The sequence below is a fragment of the Cupressus sempervirens genome, chromosome 6, assembly GCF_028749045.1.
Source record: "Cupressus sempervirens isolate cs-2001-9-10 chromosome 6, ASM2874904v1, whole genome shotgun sequence".
Taxonomy (NCBI): Eukaryota; Viridiplantae; Streptophyta; class Pinopsida; order Cupressales; family Cupressaceae; genus Cupressus; species Cupressus sempervirens.
In genome coordinates, this window is record NC_143123.1 from 150,762,727 (window position 1) to 150,778,906 (window position 16,180).

A 16,180-nucleotide genomic window follows, 5' to 3' on the forward strand; every position below is an offset into this window, starting at 1 on the left:
TGGAAGTAAGGTTAATCATTAACAACTAACAAGGTCTGCACTCCTCCAATGACAACTTGGATGAAGGACCAACACCTGTAGTAGACGAGAATGAAAAGTTTAGTTGCAAGAAGTTGTAGATTAAAGGTGAACAAAATCGAACAATCAAAATCAAGATTGTGGCATTAGATATCGGTGTGACTTGGACCTCTTGGGTACAAGTGCTAGCAATTATATCAAATTTCAAATGCACCCAATTTTAAAAGATCACAACTAGAAAATCATCTTCCACACCTACAAAAGGATTTGCATACAACCTCTAAAATATAAGTCCATTATAATTTATTATATCAAATGTGAATGCAATTTAATATTAGACATGATGAAAATTATAATTAAAAGCACATTTTCTTTTGAATTTTTATCCCATATTTTTTTAAAAATTTGAATTACTCTCTTGAATTCAGTAGTAATGTTCTTGTGACACTCCATACCCTTCCAAATGATTAAGTACAAAGATATCTCTATATCATTGTCCAACATATAACAATATTCAATAGCCTATATGTTTAGGTTACACAAAGATAAGAAAAATATAATAAATAGCCCTAAAGCATTGAACAAAGAAATAACTAAATATTCTTCTATAACACTATCACAATCATTCACACTCCAAACATTCTAAACATTAAATGAAACATTTTAACAATTAAATCAAATTTCAAATGCACCCAATTTTAAATGATCACAACTTTTTTTTTAAAAATCTTCACCACCTACAAAAAAAATTTGCATACAACCTCTAAAAGTTGGAAAGTAAAGATGATGTTGGAATGCCTAACCCACCTTGCATACAACCCGAGTTGGCCTAGTGGTGGAGAACTTGTACTCTTGAAAGAGAGGTCACAAGTTCAAATCCCACTAAGGGGGTAGGGTATGTATGCCTCGTTTGTAGCGCCAAGCGCCTCTCGAAAAAGAGTACGAGGTAGTCACATATCACTGTCACCATATGTAAATCCAAAAACTATGGCATAGTGTCGTGGACTATAAAATCCACTTACTTACTTACTTTTTACCTTTCCTTTTCTACATGGTGCTGGATTTACACTCAAGAGAGGATTGCTTACACGTGTTTTTCCCATTAGACCATAAATTTAATATTTCCTTACTCAAGACCCAGTCCTCTTTTGTGTCCAGTTATATTTTTTAATTAAATTTTAACTAATTATATTATTTAAATTAAATTTTAACTTTTCAGACCCAAGTGTTGATAAATGTCGTAAGACGAGACCATCGTTTACTCCAAAGACGTAACATTATAACAATCAACTTCTTAACACACATTTTCTCAATTAAAAAATTGCGAAAGAAATTCAACTCAGATTCGCCTATGCCACAGTTTTTCTTCACTGTTAAGCAACTTCCTTCTGCTTAGCTTAATCAACCTTTTTAAAACCCTAATTTTGTTTAACTGGGAGCCCCTTCTGTTGATTGCCGTGAATCACGCTATCTCTACTTTAATCAATTTGTACGACATTTGCGTCTATATATCCCGGAAGACACATCAGTCCACTCCTCTTCCGTCACACAAGGAGCGAGGGATCATAACAGCTTCGGAAATTCGTTAATGGTGGCATTCAATCCAATTTAATCTGTGCTTAATTCAATTGGAGGCTTTGGAAGCCCCTGTGAACTTGAGAGGATTTCGGCAGCTTCATGGCGGTGCTCTGTTTGCCCGAAATGGTTTAGTTTTGTTGTAGATTTTCTCAATAATTGCCCGAATGTGAAACCCCTCTGGAAAAATTCTGTAGACTGCGACTGATCGGCACCGGCGCAGCCGATCTTGCGGTCGCTGGGTCCAAATCCGTAATATAGCGTACCTTGAAACTCTTTAGGGTTTTGCTTCTTTGATGGTGGGGTAATTATTAATTTTTGTTTTGAGCCGAAACTTAATTAGCAGTCCTGAGGTAAAGATGGGGAGGAGGAAAACCTGCGGCTTAGCTGCGGTGATTTTAGCTATGTTTTTTTCAGTTATGGCTCCGGCTTTGGGAAAATTCGTAGTCGAGAAGAATAGCTTGGGAGTCACTTCGCCGGATTCTATAAAGGGCACGTATGACAGCGCAATTGGCAATTTTGGGATTCCTCAGTATGGTGGATCAATGGTTGGGACTGTGAATCATCCTATTAAAAACGAAAACGGCTGCAAGACATTCGACACTTTTAACATTTCGTTTAAGTCCCGGCCAGGAGGGCTTCCAGTTGTCGTTCTCCTCGATCGTGGAGGTTAGTATTTTTCCGGGTTGCTGGTATTATTTTCCAATTTGCATGACCCTGCAAGAAAATGAAATCTGTGAAATAGGTAGATATATCGGGAACTTTTGTATGTTTTGCATTCTAAGCTCTTTAAGCTTATTTGGAAAGGTAATTATTATCAGCTGTGTGTGAATTCTGTGGTTTTATTTATTTTGGTATCAATATTAAGGGTCCCCTTGCAACTTAATTATTTATACATCTCTCACGATTCATCAGGCTTTTGCACAGGATTTGTTAAGTAGGGCATTTTACCCAGTTTCAACTCTATATCACGTTTCCTGGTGTTTGAACCTGTATATTTGCTTTGAAAATCCATTTTCTTGTTGCATAGGATGGAGAACATCCAACGTGACTCAATCTAGTCCCGTTATGCGCGACGGCCAGTGTATTATTTAAATTGTCCGATGACCAGCCGAGTTTTTATTACGTTAGTTCTAAAGACTCTGCTAATTTGCAACCTTGAGGTCAATTGAATGCGTTATATGTAACGCGTGTCGATGCTTTTCACAAGGGTCATGATATTCTAGACCTTTCCCTCCATGTATAAGTTTTTTCCTCTTCTATACATACTCTATCCATACTACACAGGTGTATGGTTTCGTTAATATTTGGAGCAAAATAAATATGGTACATTGCTATCGAATTTGATGGCTGCCTGTGGAACATGATTAGCGTTATGTATATTTCGCGGAATTCTGGAAACGGCATTAGTTGAAAGTTGAAACATATACCTGACCTTGCCTTATAATTGTGGATATGTTCTATTGGCTCAACTTGGTGGAAAGAAAGGGCGGGGTCTTTTAAAGAGGATGCATTTCATTTCGTACAAGCTTGTGAGGAAGATTATTAATTTGAAATTCTTTTCTGAAGTTGTTCTGAAGATCTCTCTCTTAATGGAGTTTATTTGTTGCCTATGATAATTTTGATTATAGTGAGCAGGTCCATATTAATTTATTCTCTGAAATCATTTGCAAGATGGGTCAAGTTCTAGTCGAGTATTGGCTATATAGCTCTTTTTATTCAGTCTTTTTGAATTTGATTCCCTTTGCTTAGTAGGGAGACGATTTTTTTTGTATTGAAGGAGATTTGAACTCAGCACCATTCATTTGCCTAAAACATGAACTTTGCCATTACATGAAATGTCCTTTGACAGTGGAGAGACATGCTGTTCTTAAATAGCGAAAAGCAAAACTTTTAGAGGTTGAAAGAGTAGAGTGAAGATATGCAATGCAATTGCTGACTTTTAAATTTATTAAATAAAATTGGAATAAAAAACAACTGTCATTCTACATGTTTCATTTTACGATGGGTTCTAAATTGGGCAAAATTACTTAAGCATTTTACTAGTCATTTTTCTTCTTTTAAAGTAATGACAAAGATTCCTTTTGCAATTTATATTTTATGCCATTAATCTTGTTGAAGCTTTGTCTAATTTCTTAAGATATTGTTAGTTTCATTTCCAAATTATTTTTCTAATCCTGATTCACTATTGTGAGATCTTATTCTGTTGATCTCTTCAAGTGTACATAATACCAAACATTATCAATTTGTTCAATCAAAATCTAATTGTTGGGTGATACTCAATGTTTTCCTCATTCACACTAAACTGAATTGAGCCCTATACCCTGCCATTGCAGATTGCTATTTTGCTTTGAAAGTTTGGAATGCTCAAAATGCTGGAGCAGCAGCAGTGCTTGTCTCCGACGATAGGGAGGAGCCTCTGATAACCATGGATTCACCTGAGGAAGATACTTCAGCAGCTGAATATCTTCAGAACATTACTATTCCTTCTGCTCTCATTGAGAAAAACTTTGGTGAAAAGTTGAAAGCAGCCTTAATCAAGGGAGATATGGTTAATATTAACTTAGACTGGAGAGAGTCTGTTCCACACCCAGATGATCGTGTGGAGTATGAATTGTGGACAAACAGCAACGATGAATGTGGAGTTAAGTGTGACACCCAAATGGAGTTTGCAAAGAAGTTCAAAGGTGCTGCACAGATTCTCGAGCAAACTGGATACACACAATTTACTCCTCACTACATCACTTGGTACTGCCCACAGGCCTTTACTGTGAGCAAGCAGTGCAAAGCACAATGCATTAATCATGGAAGATACTGTGCACCTGATCCAGAGCAGGACTTCAGCAAGGGTTATGATGGAAAAGATGTAGTGATTGAAAACTTGAGACAGCTGTGTGTCTTTAAAGTTGCAAATGAGACTAAGAAACCCTGGGTTTGGTGGGACTATGTAACTGATTTCCATATCAGGTGTCCAATGAATGATAAAAAATACAACAAGGAATGTGCAGATTCAGTGATCAAATCTCTAGGTATTTAAAAAACTGAAGACCAATTAAGTGCTTGAATGTGTTTGTCTAGCATTTGGTGACAAGTAATTAGAAGAACACAGCCAGATCAAATTCTATATCATCATTTGATAACTGATTCATGATAATGATTCTCTTTTGGTAGGAATTGATACCAAAAAGATAGAAAATTGCATGGGAGATCCAAATGCAGATTCAGATAACCCTGTATTGAAAGCTGAGCAAGATGCACAGGTTAGCTTACATGTTATGCTTTGTCTCAATTGAACAAATTTTGTGCAATTCCAAATATGATTGCCTGTTATCATTTGTTCTTAAGTTATAAAAAATGACTGGACATGCAAGCATTTAATATTTTTGTCTTGGGTTTCCCTTAGTATCCTATACATTGTAATTATCCTATACATTGTAATTTTCCGAAAATTTAAAGAGCTACATTTTCATCAGGTTGGCCATGGATCTCGTGGTGATGTAACAATACTGCCCACTCTCATAATCAACAACAGACAATATAGAGGTTGGTATTCTTTGTTTTTTGTGTCTTATGCTTTTTCTGATTCTTGCGAGCTTAGAATGGCGCATGCTTACATGTTCTTGGCAGGTAAATTGGACAAAGGAGCTGTTTTGAAGGCAATATGTGCAGGTTTTGAAGAAACTACAGAACCTGCTATTTGCTTGAGTGAAGGTGAGCTACTTTGAATTTTTTGGTTAGATGCAAGATTCATATCATCGAGGGAGTTCCATAATCTATAATTGTAGGGAAGCAAATCTTTGGGTAAGATTGTGCTAGTTGCATAATAAGATTGGACTTTAGTTACACAGCCTTGATGCAATTTTGTTATGGATCACTTCATTCATTAGTAAATATACCAATATGATTGACTAAATTTGGCTTCTATACCCAGAGATGGAGACAAATGAGTGTTTGACAAATAATGGTGGTTGTTGGCAAGATAAGAAGGCAAATATAACAGCCTGCAAGGTTAGAGGGTTTTGTTGTGTAATTGCTTGTTCTTTTTTGTCAGGTTTGCTTAATTATTCTTGGAAATTGTATGCTTATGAATGTTTAATAATCATTGTTTTTTCATCTTTTGAAGGATACCTTTAGAGGAAGGGTCTGTGAATGCCCTTTGGTTCAAGGTGTTCAGTTCAAGGGAGATGGTTATTCCAATTGTGAAGGTATGCATGGATTTCTTGAGTTATAGTTGTTTGTTTACTAGTGGACAACAATTTGTAGCCACTTCAATTTTTTTTTTGACATTTTCTTATATCAAGATGAATTCAGTTAATTTCTTTTCTTTGTAATTTTCATCTTTTCCCCATGAAAGAAATTATAATACTGTGGATTTGCATGTTGCTCTTTTTTTATGCATCTTTTATGAAATGACCGTACTGATAGCTTCTCTTTAATTCTATTATTCTGTAGTTTGAATTTTAAATGTTATGGTTTGAGGAGAATAAATTGACAAAGATATGGAGTGCACAGATTGCAACATAGGCCTATTTGTCTCTGCCTTTTGTTATCTTGGCTGTTTTTAATTTTGCTTCCCTCCCTTTAACTCTAGCATTCTGTATCAGATTTTTGTATGCGATGGTGTCTGGTGAGGAGAATAAGTTGAGAAAGATAGAGATTGCTCAAAATATAACATAAACCTAGTAGAGGGTGTTTGGTGAGGAGAATAAGTTGAGAAAGATAGAGATTGCAAAAAAAAAAAACATAAACCTATTATTCACTGCCTTGTGCATTTTGTGTGTTTTTAGTTTTATTTGAGTACTTCACAATGTTCTTTGTCGGTTATGCTGCTAAGATTAATGTCTGCTTAACTGTGATTAATTTCTGAAATTTTGTGTATTTTTTGGATGACTCTGATTCTGAGAAATCAGAATAAATTTCATTGTAAAATATGACATGCTTGCACTAAAATTACATAATTGTGAAGCACACCCTACTATCAGGAATCAACATCTTACCTCTAACAATGATTTTTTTGATGGTCTTGGCATTTTAACAAAGAATACTATTTCCTTAAAAGTAAAACATTAGGTAAGTAGGAGATAATTTCCATAGCAAGTCAAATTGTGATATTTCCCGGTGCTTCACCCCTGTGAGCATCACCTAGATCCAATGAGTTCTAAGTGTTCCATCTATTCTCATGAGAGATGGATTCATGTTGAATCACTACTCATGAAATATGGGTCAATGAGTTTGACTCAAAGATCACACAGTTAAATCCTGATAGCAATATCACAAGTAAAACAGTAGTTTCACCATGTATTTGACCATGCTTGTGTATTTTCTTGCTCCTGAGATGTTATTTCTGATGTTTTAAAGCTTGTGCATTTTCACATCTTTTGAGCTTGCTTCATCAGCAACAATACCAATTATTTCCAGAACAAAAAATTGGAAGTCAATTTTGTTGATTCTCTTGTGTTTTCTGTTTTTCCTTAGTAATACTGACATTAAAGATATGCAATATGTCAAACATTTAAAGATATGAACACTTGCTTAAAAAACACAAATATCAATAAAATGCCACACATCTATTGTTTTCTCATTTTTTTGTGTAGGATTTGTCCACATTTACCAAACATCAATGAAATGATATACATTATTTTTTCTCATTTTTGTTAATGTATCCCTATTGACTTCAGTTTTCTCAACTCCATTTTTTCAGTTGCTGGGTCTGGACGGTGCAAGATCAACAATGGCGGTTGCTGGCACAGTACCCAGGATGGACAGACATTCTCAGCTTGTCTGGTGAGTGCCTTCCTCTCTTTTAATTGAAGTTCACCACTGTAAATTATACTGCATGTTTGATACTCAATAGTTTTTATTAGTGCAGGAAACACAGAATAGTGGATGCAAGTGTCCTCCTGGCTTCAAGGGAGACGGTATCAACAAATGTGAAGGTATGTCAAGGTAGATTTATTCACGTGGACTGAAATTAGGTATTGCTATGAGCATGGCTGATTCTTTGTTACCTTTGTATCTTGATTTTCAGATGTTGATGAGTGCAAAGAAAAGAAGGCTTGCCAATGCTCAGACTGTAGTTGCAAAAATACATGGGGTAGTTATGATTGTAGCTGTAAAGGTGACCTCCTGTACATCAGAGACCATGATACGTGCATAAGTAAGTAGTGCAATCTGCTTCATTTTATTATTCTGCATTTTTTATATGTGTTTTATGCAGCAGTGTTACATATAATGTTTTTGTGGCCCAGGCAAAAAATCTGAACAAGCAAAGGTTGGTTGGGCTGCAGTATGGGTGGTACTATTTGGCTTGGCTTCTGTTGCCATTGGAGGTTATGTGGTTTATAAATACAGGCTTCGAGTAAGTAAAAAGTTTTTAGATGCCTCCCTCTTCATTTTTCTATGGTGTGAGTTTTTGGAATTGCAGATTATTTTTGACAAGTCAAGTCTACAATGACTGATTTTTATGTATCATGATCTTGGTTTCAGTCATACATGGACTCAGAAATCAGAGCTATTATGGCCCAATACATGCCTCTTGATAGCCAAGGAGAGACTCCTAATCATGTTCATGAAGAGAGGCTGTAAATGTTGGTATGACCTATTTTGCTTTTTTGTTTACATTACCAAACTCAATGATTTTGATTAGGATTCTTAACATTTTTGGTCAGTTATTGATCACCATTCCCACATTTATTCATGCTTTTAATGTCCTTCACCTTTTTTTTGTCAGGCAACAAAGCAATCTAGATTTACATCAGTTCTGCAGATGATTCTACGGAGTTCTTTTATGTGCTTCTGCACGATTGTTGTGGGTGAATCTATTAGGTTATTTTTTTGACTTTAGAAGTCATGCAAATTATAGGCACTTGTGGTTCAGATAGCTTCTCTACTCATGAGCGGATTTCTCACTTTTGAGTTGGATAACATGAGAAGTTGGGGGAGGATTAGATATGCACTCTAGTTTGAGGGCCGCCTGTTTGAAATGACAGGTGACTTGATTATGTCCTTACTGTAAATTTATTTTAGTTAGCAACGTTACAGTTTTGTAGTTTATGATTGTGATTTATGAAAGGAAGTTACTGTGGCATGCAGCATTCTTGAGTGGAATCTCTCTTTGAAGGCAGAAACTGCTTAAGTTTGTAGGCGGTGTAGTATAATTTATCTTTCAAAAAGATTTAATATTTATATAAAGATTGTTCGTTTCACAAACCTCCAAATTTGGACATCCATTTTCAACAAGATTTAATATTTATATAAAGAATGTTCATTTCACAAACCTCCAAATTTGGACATCCTTTTTCAATCTGATAATATTCTCTTTTCCAGTTTGAGAGGTCACTTTCTAGCACGTTTTTATGTTGTTTTGAAATTTTGTTTTTCTTGTTCTTTATATGCTTGTTCAGTATATTAATGTACCCCTCCCTTATTTGAGTATCTCTCATCATTTTAATTCATGTTTTGCAATTCTGGGTAGGTGGAAACTGAACAACACTTTATTTTAGAATATGAGGCATATAGGGATAGCAGGGTGAAATTTGCGGATATCATGTCCGACAACTTTTGGTACAATTTATTCAACAAGGAGAACATTGAGAAGTTTGGTGGGCTCATCATCAGCCTACACAAAAAGTGATCCAAATTAATAAAGTTGGTGTAGTGGGAAAGGTGTCCCATAGGCTATAGTCAGCCTTGAGGACATTAAAATCTCATCATCTATTTATCTCGACTTTTCAAGATGCTAATGTTTAGTCTTATGTGGGAGGCTTTAATATATTTTATATCTACGGTTTTTCTATCAATTATTTGTTACAGATTATTGCGGCTTCTAATTACCATGATTCTTTGTCATTTACTAGAAATTATTTACGCAATAGTAGGGTGTGGGAAAATACATATTGGAAAATAGCTTGAGAGTAAAATATACTAGCACTAGCACAAAAGAGGTGGTGCAATATCTATGCTAATATGACATTTAATTTCAGCCAGAGCCTACAATACAATGGTAACTAGTGAGATCTTATGTAATAGTTTATATGCCTTGAAGTGGCAAGACAAATCACCCAAATCTATTCACACAAATAATTCTACATTAGGAGCAAATGGATAAAATGAGTAACTCAACTAACCACTTAAAATTAGTTTGTATAAGACCCAACTATATAACAAACTTAATATCTCGAACAATTTTTAAAAATCTATTACTGATAAGGTTTTTCAAGGTGCCATTTAGTTTCACGAATCAAAACTAATTGTAATGTATATTGGGAACCAACTTGAGAAATGTAGACCTTTTCCCAAATTTGGCTCTTTTAAAATAGTTGCCTCAAGTTTACAAGTTTTATATATGTGGGAACTTGTTTAGGGATTGCAATGGGTTTCCATTTTTCAGGTTATGTGATGGGAATCTGCAAATTCAGGAGCACTAATTTCAATCTACATGCCTCACTGTTAAAACAAGTCTTGCTACGTCCAGAGCAGCCAAGAATAGGAGCGCCACCTCTTAGGAGCATCAATCCCTTAAAAAATCTCACAACATTATTAATTTAGAGGGCTAATATGTTTCTATACAATTCTCTCTACAATATCTCTTATTTAAGAATAATGAACACGATGAGGAATGCAAGTCACTGCTTCAAAATAACAAACTCAATATTAACATTTCACCTCTCGCTTGTAATTTTAAATACAACATTCATGTATTACTTCTCCATCTTTATTTTCTTATCATCATCTTCTTCCTTTAAACCATTAAAATTCATCTTGCGACATCCAAGTCTACGGCTCATCAAAGCACAACATGATACTTTGTTGTTGTTATCCTCTTTGAAGATCTACAGACTGCGACAAAAACTTTAACCTTTGATTCTCATAAAGCTTATTGAAACCCTCTTAAACACCTTATGTAATTTAGTAGATACATGATATTCAATCTGTAAACATTGATTACGCTGAGGCGTTCTATACAGCCACAGCACGGCAGTTACAATGTCAATAAAAAAGAAAATGCCAGCTGTGGGCTGCGGAGTAAGGCAGCAAGACCGCCTATCAGCGGCAGTTACTGCCGCCCCTGACATGCATGTCAAAGGTGACAGTAACTGCCGCTGACAGGCAGTCTTGCTGTCACATAAAACAACGCCACATGGGGTGGCGGGGGTGATGGCCTGTCACCCCATTTTATTTTATTTTTTAATATTTTTTTTTCAACGAAACAGATAACGTGGCGGGTTAATGTATTTTTTTTTAAATATTTTTTTTTTGAAAAAAACAGATAACGACATGTAGACACTTTTTTTTAAAATTTCGTTGTGTAATATTGTCTTATTGGCGTTTTTTAGTAATTAATTTGAATTTTGTAGAGGAGTGGAGGAGTGGAGATGTGGAATTTGAAGAGTTCCTTTAGTGGAAATTGAATAGTTTTTTCGTGGGAGATGAAGAGTTTTTTCTCTGATTATAAAACACTCAGATCCTCTCATTTTTGCTCTTCATTCGTAGAAGAACATATTTGCAGAAGACAAGGTTTGAGTAAAGCTTTCATTGCTCTTGAGAGGTAGAGCAAACTTTTTTGGGAAGAAGAAAGGGAGATACATCATTTAGAAAAGCATTTTACATTTGAAGATCAACAAGGAGATCCAAAAAGCAAAGTAAGCTTTTTGTTAATTTTTTTTTTCCTATTAAGTTTTATTATTATCTCCATTTAGAATAGTAGTTACACTATTTACATTTAGTTGTAATTTATTTGTTATATGACATTTCTTAATTTTTACATTGTTCTATACAAAATTACATTTGCATGTTTCATGCATTATTGTTTTTCATATTTTTCAATGTATTTTTTAGATTAATCTTGTATTTATTTTCTATAATATTTCATATGGATGGCAATGCCGCCATATCAATATATTTTATTTTTAAAAAAAGTGATTATAAATTTAATGATTACTATTTTCATTTGCAAAAGTAGTTTGATTTATAATAGTTTTTTATTAAGATTAGTATATTAATATTCTGAATTAGATTACTATTTTGCTTAAAATAGTTTTGTGCTTTACATTTAGACTATAATTAATCATAACATATTAATATTTGAAAAGTGGATGGCAATGCCGCCATTTTTCAAATATTTTATTAAAATGCCAGTTTATTTATTTTCAAATATAAAAATTTAATTTTATAATTTTAATTTTGTTACTTGAAAATTAGAGTAGCCATATATTTTATTTTAATTTATGCTTATTTTTTTCATGCAATTTTTAAATAATAAATATTAACTTTTAGGCATCAATCTTTAAAGAATGGAAGGCAATGCCGCCATTTTTAAAATATTATAATAGTAAGAAATTTATTATAATGTTAACTATATCTCAACATATTTCTAATGTTTTCATTAAGAGTAGTATATTGATTTAGAGTATCATTCTAAATTAGATTACTATTTCAATTATAACAGTTTTGTAATTTACATTTAGATTAAAATTAATCTTTACATATTAACATTTGAAAAGTGGATGGCAATGCCGCCATTTTCCAAATATTTTATTAAAATACCAATTTATTTATTTTTAAATAAGAAAAACGAGACTTATACTTTTAATTTTGTTGCATAACCATATATTTATTTTAATTTATGTTTCTTTTTTATATGCAATTTTAAAAGAACAAATATTAAATTTTAGGCATTAATCTTTATACTGACACATTAGAATGTAAATCACTGATATTATTTTTATACTAGCTATGGTGAGACCTAGGTTAAATTTTGAATCAGAGGAGGCAAGAAGAGAATACCAAAGGCAATATCAAAGAGAATATCGCAGAGAATACCGTAGACGTCAACAACAACAACAACAACAACAACAAACAGAAAATGAAAGAGAACAACAAAGAATAACATTAAATCAAAGAAACGAGCAAAGTTATGATAGAAGAAGGTTTGAAGTGTCAGTTGCACAACTAGAGAATGATGAAAGAGAGCACATAAATGTACAAAGAAACAATCGTCAACGTACTTCTGAGAGGGTCCTTCAAGATGTACAAACATCTGAAGTACAACATGTTGAAGTGCAACCAAGTGACATACATGAACGTCGTACAGAAGCAAACAATCAACTAAATGTTGAGTATGAAGGGTCTCCATCTGTAGAACGTGTCCCAGAAACACCACAACATGGAAGTCAAATCCATGTGAATCATGAATTAGAAGCTGAGAGAGAAAACATGCCCAACCCAAATGGTATTCTTCAATCTGAATTTAGAAGATTACAAATGACAATGTTCATAACCATAACATGAGGATGTTGTATTCTTTAAGACATCCAGTTGCACGTAGCCTTGCAACCAAGTCAAGCAATGGTAATCGAAATGAAGAATTATCAAGCGAAGAACTTGATATTGAGTTATTGATTAGTAACAATGCAAGAGTAATGTTGACTACAAATCTATGGATAGAAGCTGGTCTTGTGAATGGATCATTGGGATATATCAAAAATATTGTCTACAAACCAGGAACTGCTCCACCTGAGCCACCAGCATATGTTACAGTTCAATTTGATAATTACTCTGGAGTACCATTTGATGATCACCATCCAAACATAATACCAATAGCACCACTGCAGAGGGGTAGGACCTTCCAACTACCACTAAGGTTGGCATGGGCGTTGACTATTCACAAATCTCAAGGGCTCACTCTTTCAAAAGCCACAATTGACATAGGTCCAAGAGAAAGAGTAGGATTGACATTTGTGGCCATATCTCGTGTTAAGTCACTCGAAGGTTTGAGGATAATGCCACCTTTTACATATGACCACTATGAGAAAATGAAAAGTGGGAAACAACTTTCAAAGAGAAAAGCAGAAGAATGTAGACTGAGAAATCTTGAAAATCATTGATGCTTTTAGACGTATTATTTAATAATAAAGATTTATTTGTTCTACTACATTATGTGATCATCTTCGTCAACTATTATGCTGTTATTCTTATTATGCACATTGATACTCCATATTCCACAGTTAATGAAAACTATAATTGGATATGCTCAATCTGACATGAAAACCTTATTATTTGTACATTTTAATGGTTGCAAGTTCCATTAGGCTGATATTTCATTTTACTAATTCTCTAATTTGTAAATTTAACTATGATCATCACTTGGGTCCTCAAATTAAGGTTATAATATTAATTCTAATCATAAAGACATTGTCCAATTGAAATAAATCATAATGTTTTTGCTTCATGACTTTCAACCAATACATTGCTACTCGATATTTCAAATCTATGTTTGTCTATTCTTCAGTATCCATGAATGGTCATAATATTACCATGTTTCAATACTCAAAGTTTCATTACAAATTTTAGTACAATTTGGTTTTTATATTCATTTTCTCCATACTTGATTGTACTAAGTGACCTGTTCTATTTTTTCAAAACCATTATTCATTTAAAATTTATATACCTCTCATTAAGTATACATGTGTTCTTCTTTTTTTATTCGTGATGATGCTATCTAAATTGTTTTCCATCATTTTTTCAGGCATGGAAGCCTCTAATACACAATCAAGCATTGTCGACACTAACCCAACTTCTTCTGTACAGTCAAATGATTTTTTTGAGACAGAGTTTCAGAAGTGTGCACGCATAATTAAACAATGTTGTACAACTATGGTAGAAGCACTTCAGAATGCAGCTTTATCTATTGATCATGTATAAGAGATAGAGATAATGGAGATGGAAGATGTTGCCAAATATGTACGCAACACATCTACAAAAGTAGATGCGTTTCCATCCATGATGAAAGAGGTCTATGATGATCATATTACAAACAAAGGTCGTAATACAATTTTAATATCTGAAGAATATGTGATGTACTTACATCATTATGGAGAGCTATACACATGGTCCATATGATGATTTCACATTTTTCAAATCTTCACTTATTACTTTATCCAGATAATTGTACTAGGAGATATTATTCTCCTTCCATCTATGTATCGAAATAATAAATAAACGATTTAACTTTTTATCTCAAATTCTTCTCAACTATACTTCCAAATATTTGAAATGCTTTTTGTTGACCTTTGTTTTTGTATTATTAAAGATTTTACATGAGATATATCATTAATATGTTGATCATTAAATTATGTATAAAATTGATGTGTTATTTCTAACTATTAACCCACTCTAAAGCATAATATTCATTTTATACTCATTTTAAGTGTAATCATTACCTCAATAATGTTTAGTACTCCTTCATTGTACACTATTCATGCTAAGCATAATTAACATTAATTAATTGTATATTTATAAATGTAACTAATAAAGTTATAAAACTACATAAGGAACATTTTAATCCTTATATTGTTCTATTATGCTAATAGGCATGTGTAAGGAGAATGAGCTACCCTCCTAAATGTAATTCTAAACATAACAATAACCGTAACTTTGATCGTGGTCCTACTTCTCCCCTAACTCTAATCCTAACCATAATTCTAATGCTTTGTGTACCCCTAACTCAAACTATAACCCTAACTCAGATTCTAACCATAAACCTAATCCTAACCCTAACCCCTACCCTAACCTTTTATGTACCCTTATCTCTAACCCTAATTGTAATGCTAAACTTAACCTTGACCCTATCTCTAACCCTAACCCTAACCCTAACCCCAATCCTAACCCTAACCTTAACCCTAACTCTAATCCTAACACTAACACTAACCCTACCCCTACCCCTAACTCTAACTCTAAATATAACTCTACCATAATTGTAATATAACCCTAACCCTAACCCTAACTTTAATGCTGACTGAAACCCTAACCCTAACCCTAACCTTAATTCTAAACTTAACCTTGACTCAAACTCGTATCTTAACCTTAACCCTGATGTAACTCTATACATATCCCTAACTCAATATGTAAAACTAACACTAACCATAACCCTAAATCTAATCCTTTGTCTACCCCTTTCTCTAACTCCAACCATAATCATAACCATAATCGAAACCCTACCGTACCCCAAACTCTAATCGCGAATCTAACTCTACCATAATTGTACTTTAATATTAGCCCTAGCCCTAACCCTAAATCTATCCTTAAAGTTGACTCAAAACTCTAACGTTAACCCTAACTCTAACATTAACCCTAATCATAATATTTAATCTTTTTGAAACTCTAACCCTAACCCTAACCCTGACTGTAACCCTCCCCCTACCTCTAATTGTAGCCCTAAATCTAACTCTACCATAATTGGACTTTAACTCTAACCCTAGCAATTATTTTAACCCTAATCATAATATTAAATGTCTTTGTAACTCCAACCCTAACCCTAACCCTAACTATAAGCCTACCTCTACCTCTAATTGTGGTCCTAAATCTAACTCTACCATAATTGGACTTTAACTCTACCCCTAAAAATTATTTTAACCCTAAAGCTAACTCTAACCCTAACCCTTTCTATACACCTATCTCCAACCCTGACCCTAACTCTAATTCCAACCCTAACACTAACACTGACCCTAATCCTTAACCCAATCATACCCCTAACTCTAATTCTAACTATAAATCTAACTCTACCATAATTATACTCTAATCCTAACCG

The 16,180-nt window shown here is 33.8% G+C and overlaps 1 protein-coding gene and 1 long non-coding RNA gene across 2 annotated transcripts; both read left to right on the forward strand.

Moving 5' to 3' along the window:
• Positions 1-1,554: 1,554 nt before the first annotated feature.
• LOC149551679 (vacuolar-sorting receptor 1-like) lies at positions 1,555-8,802 on the forward strand. The gene is made up of 13 exons (XM_089787201.1): positions 1,555-2,262; positions 3,930-4,622; positions 4,765-4,853; positions 5,067-5,136; positions 5,221-5,304; positions 5,525-5,601; positions 5,717-5,798; positions 7,295-7,377; positions 7,463-7,529; positions 7,622-7,750; positions 7,842-7,951; positions 8,080-8,184; positions 8,324-8,802. Exons 1-12 carry the CDS (start codon positions 1,953-1,955, stop codon positions 8,176-8,178), a joined length of 1,893 nt encoding a protein of 630 aa, XP_089643327.1. The 5' UTR covers positions 1,555-1,952; the 3' UTR covers positions 8,179-8,184; positions 8,324-8,802.
• Positions 8,803-10,949: 2,147 nt separating this feature from the next.
• On the forward strand, positions 10,950-14,615 carry LOC149551680 (uncharacterized). The gene is made up of 2 exons (XR_016352796.1): positions 10,950-11,234; positions 14,120-14,615. It is a non-coding gene; the product is annotated as an uncharacterized LOC149551680 (long non-coding RNA).
• Positions 14,616-16,180: the final 1,565 nt, after the last annotated feature.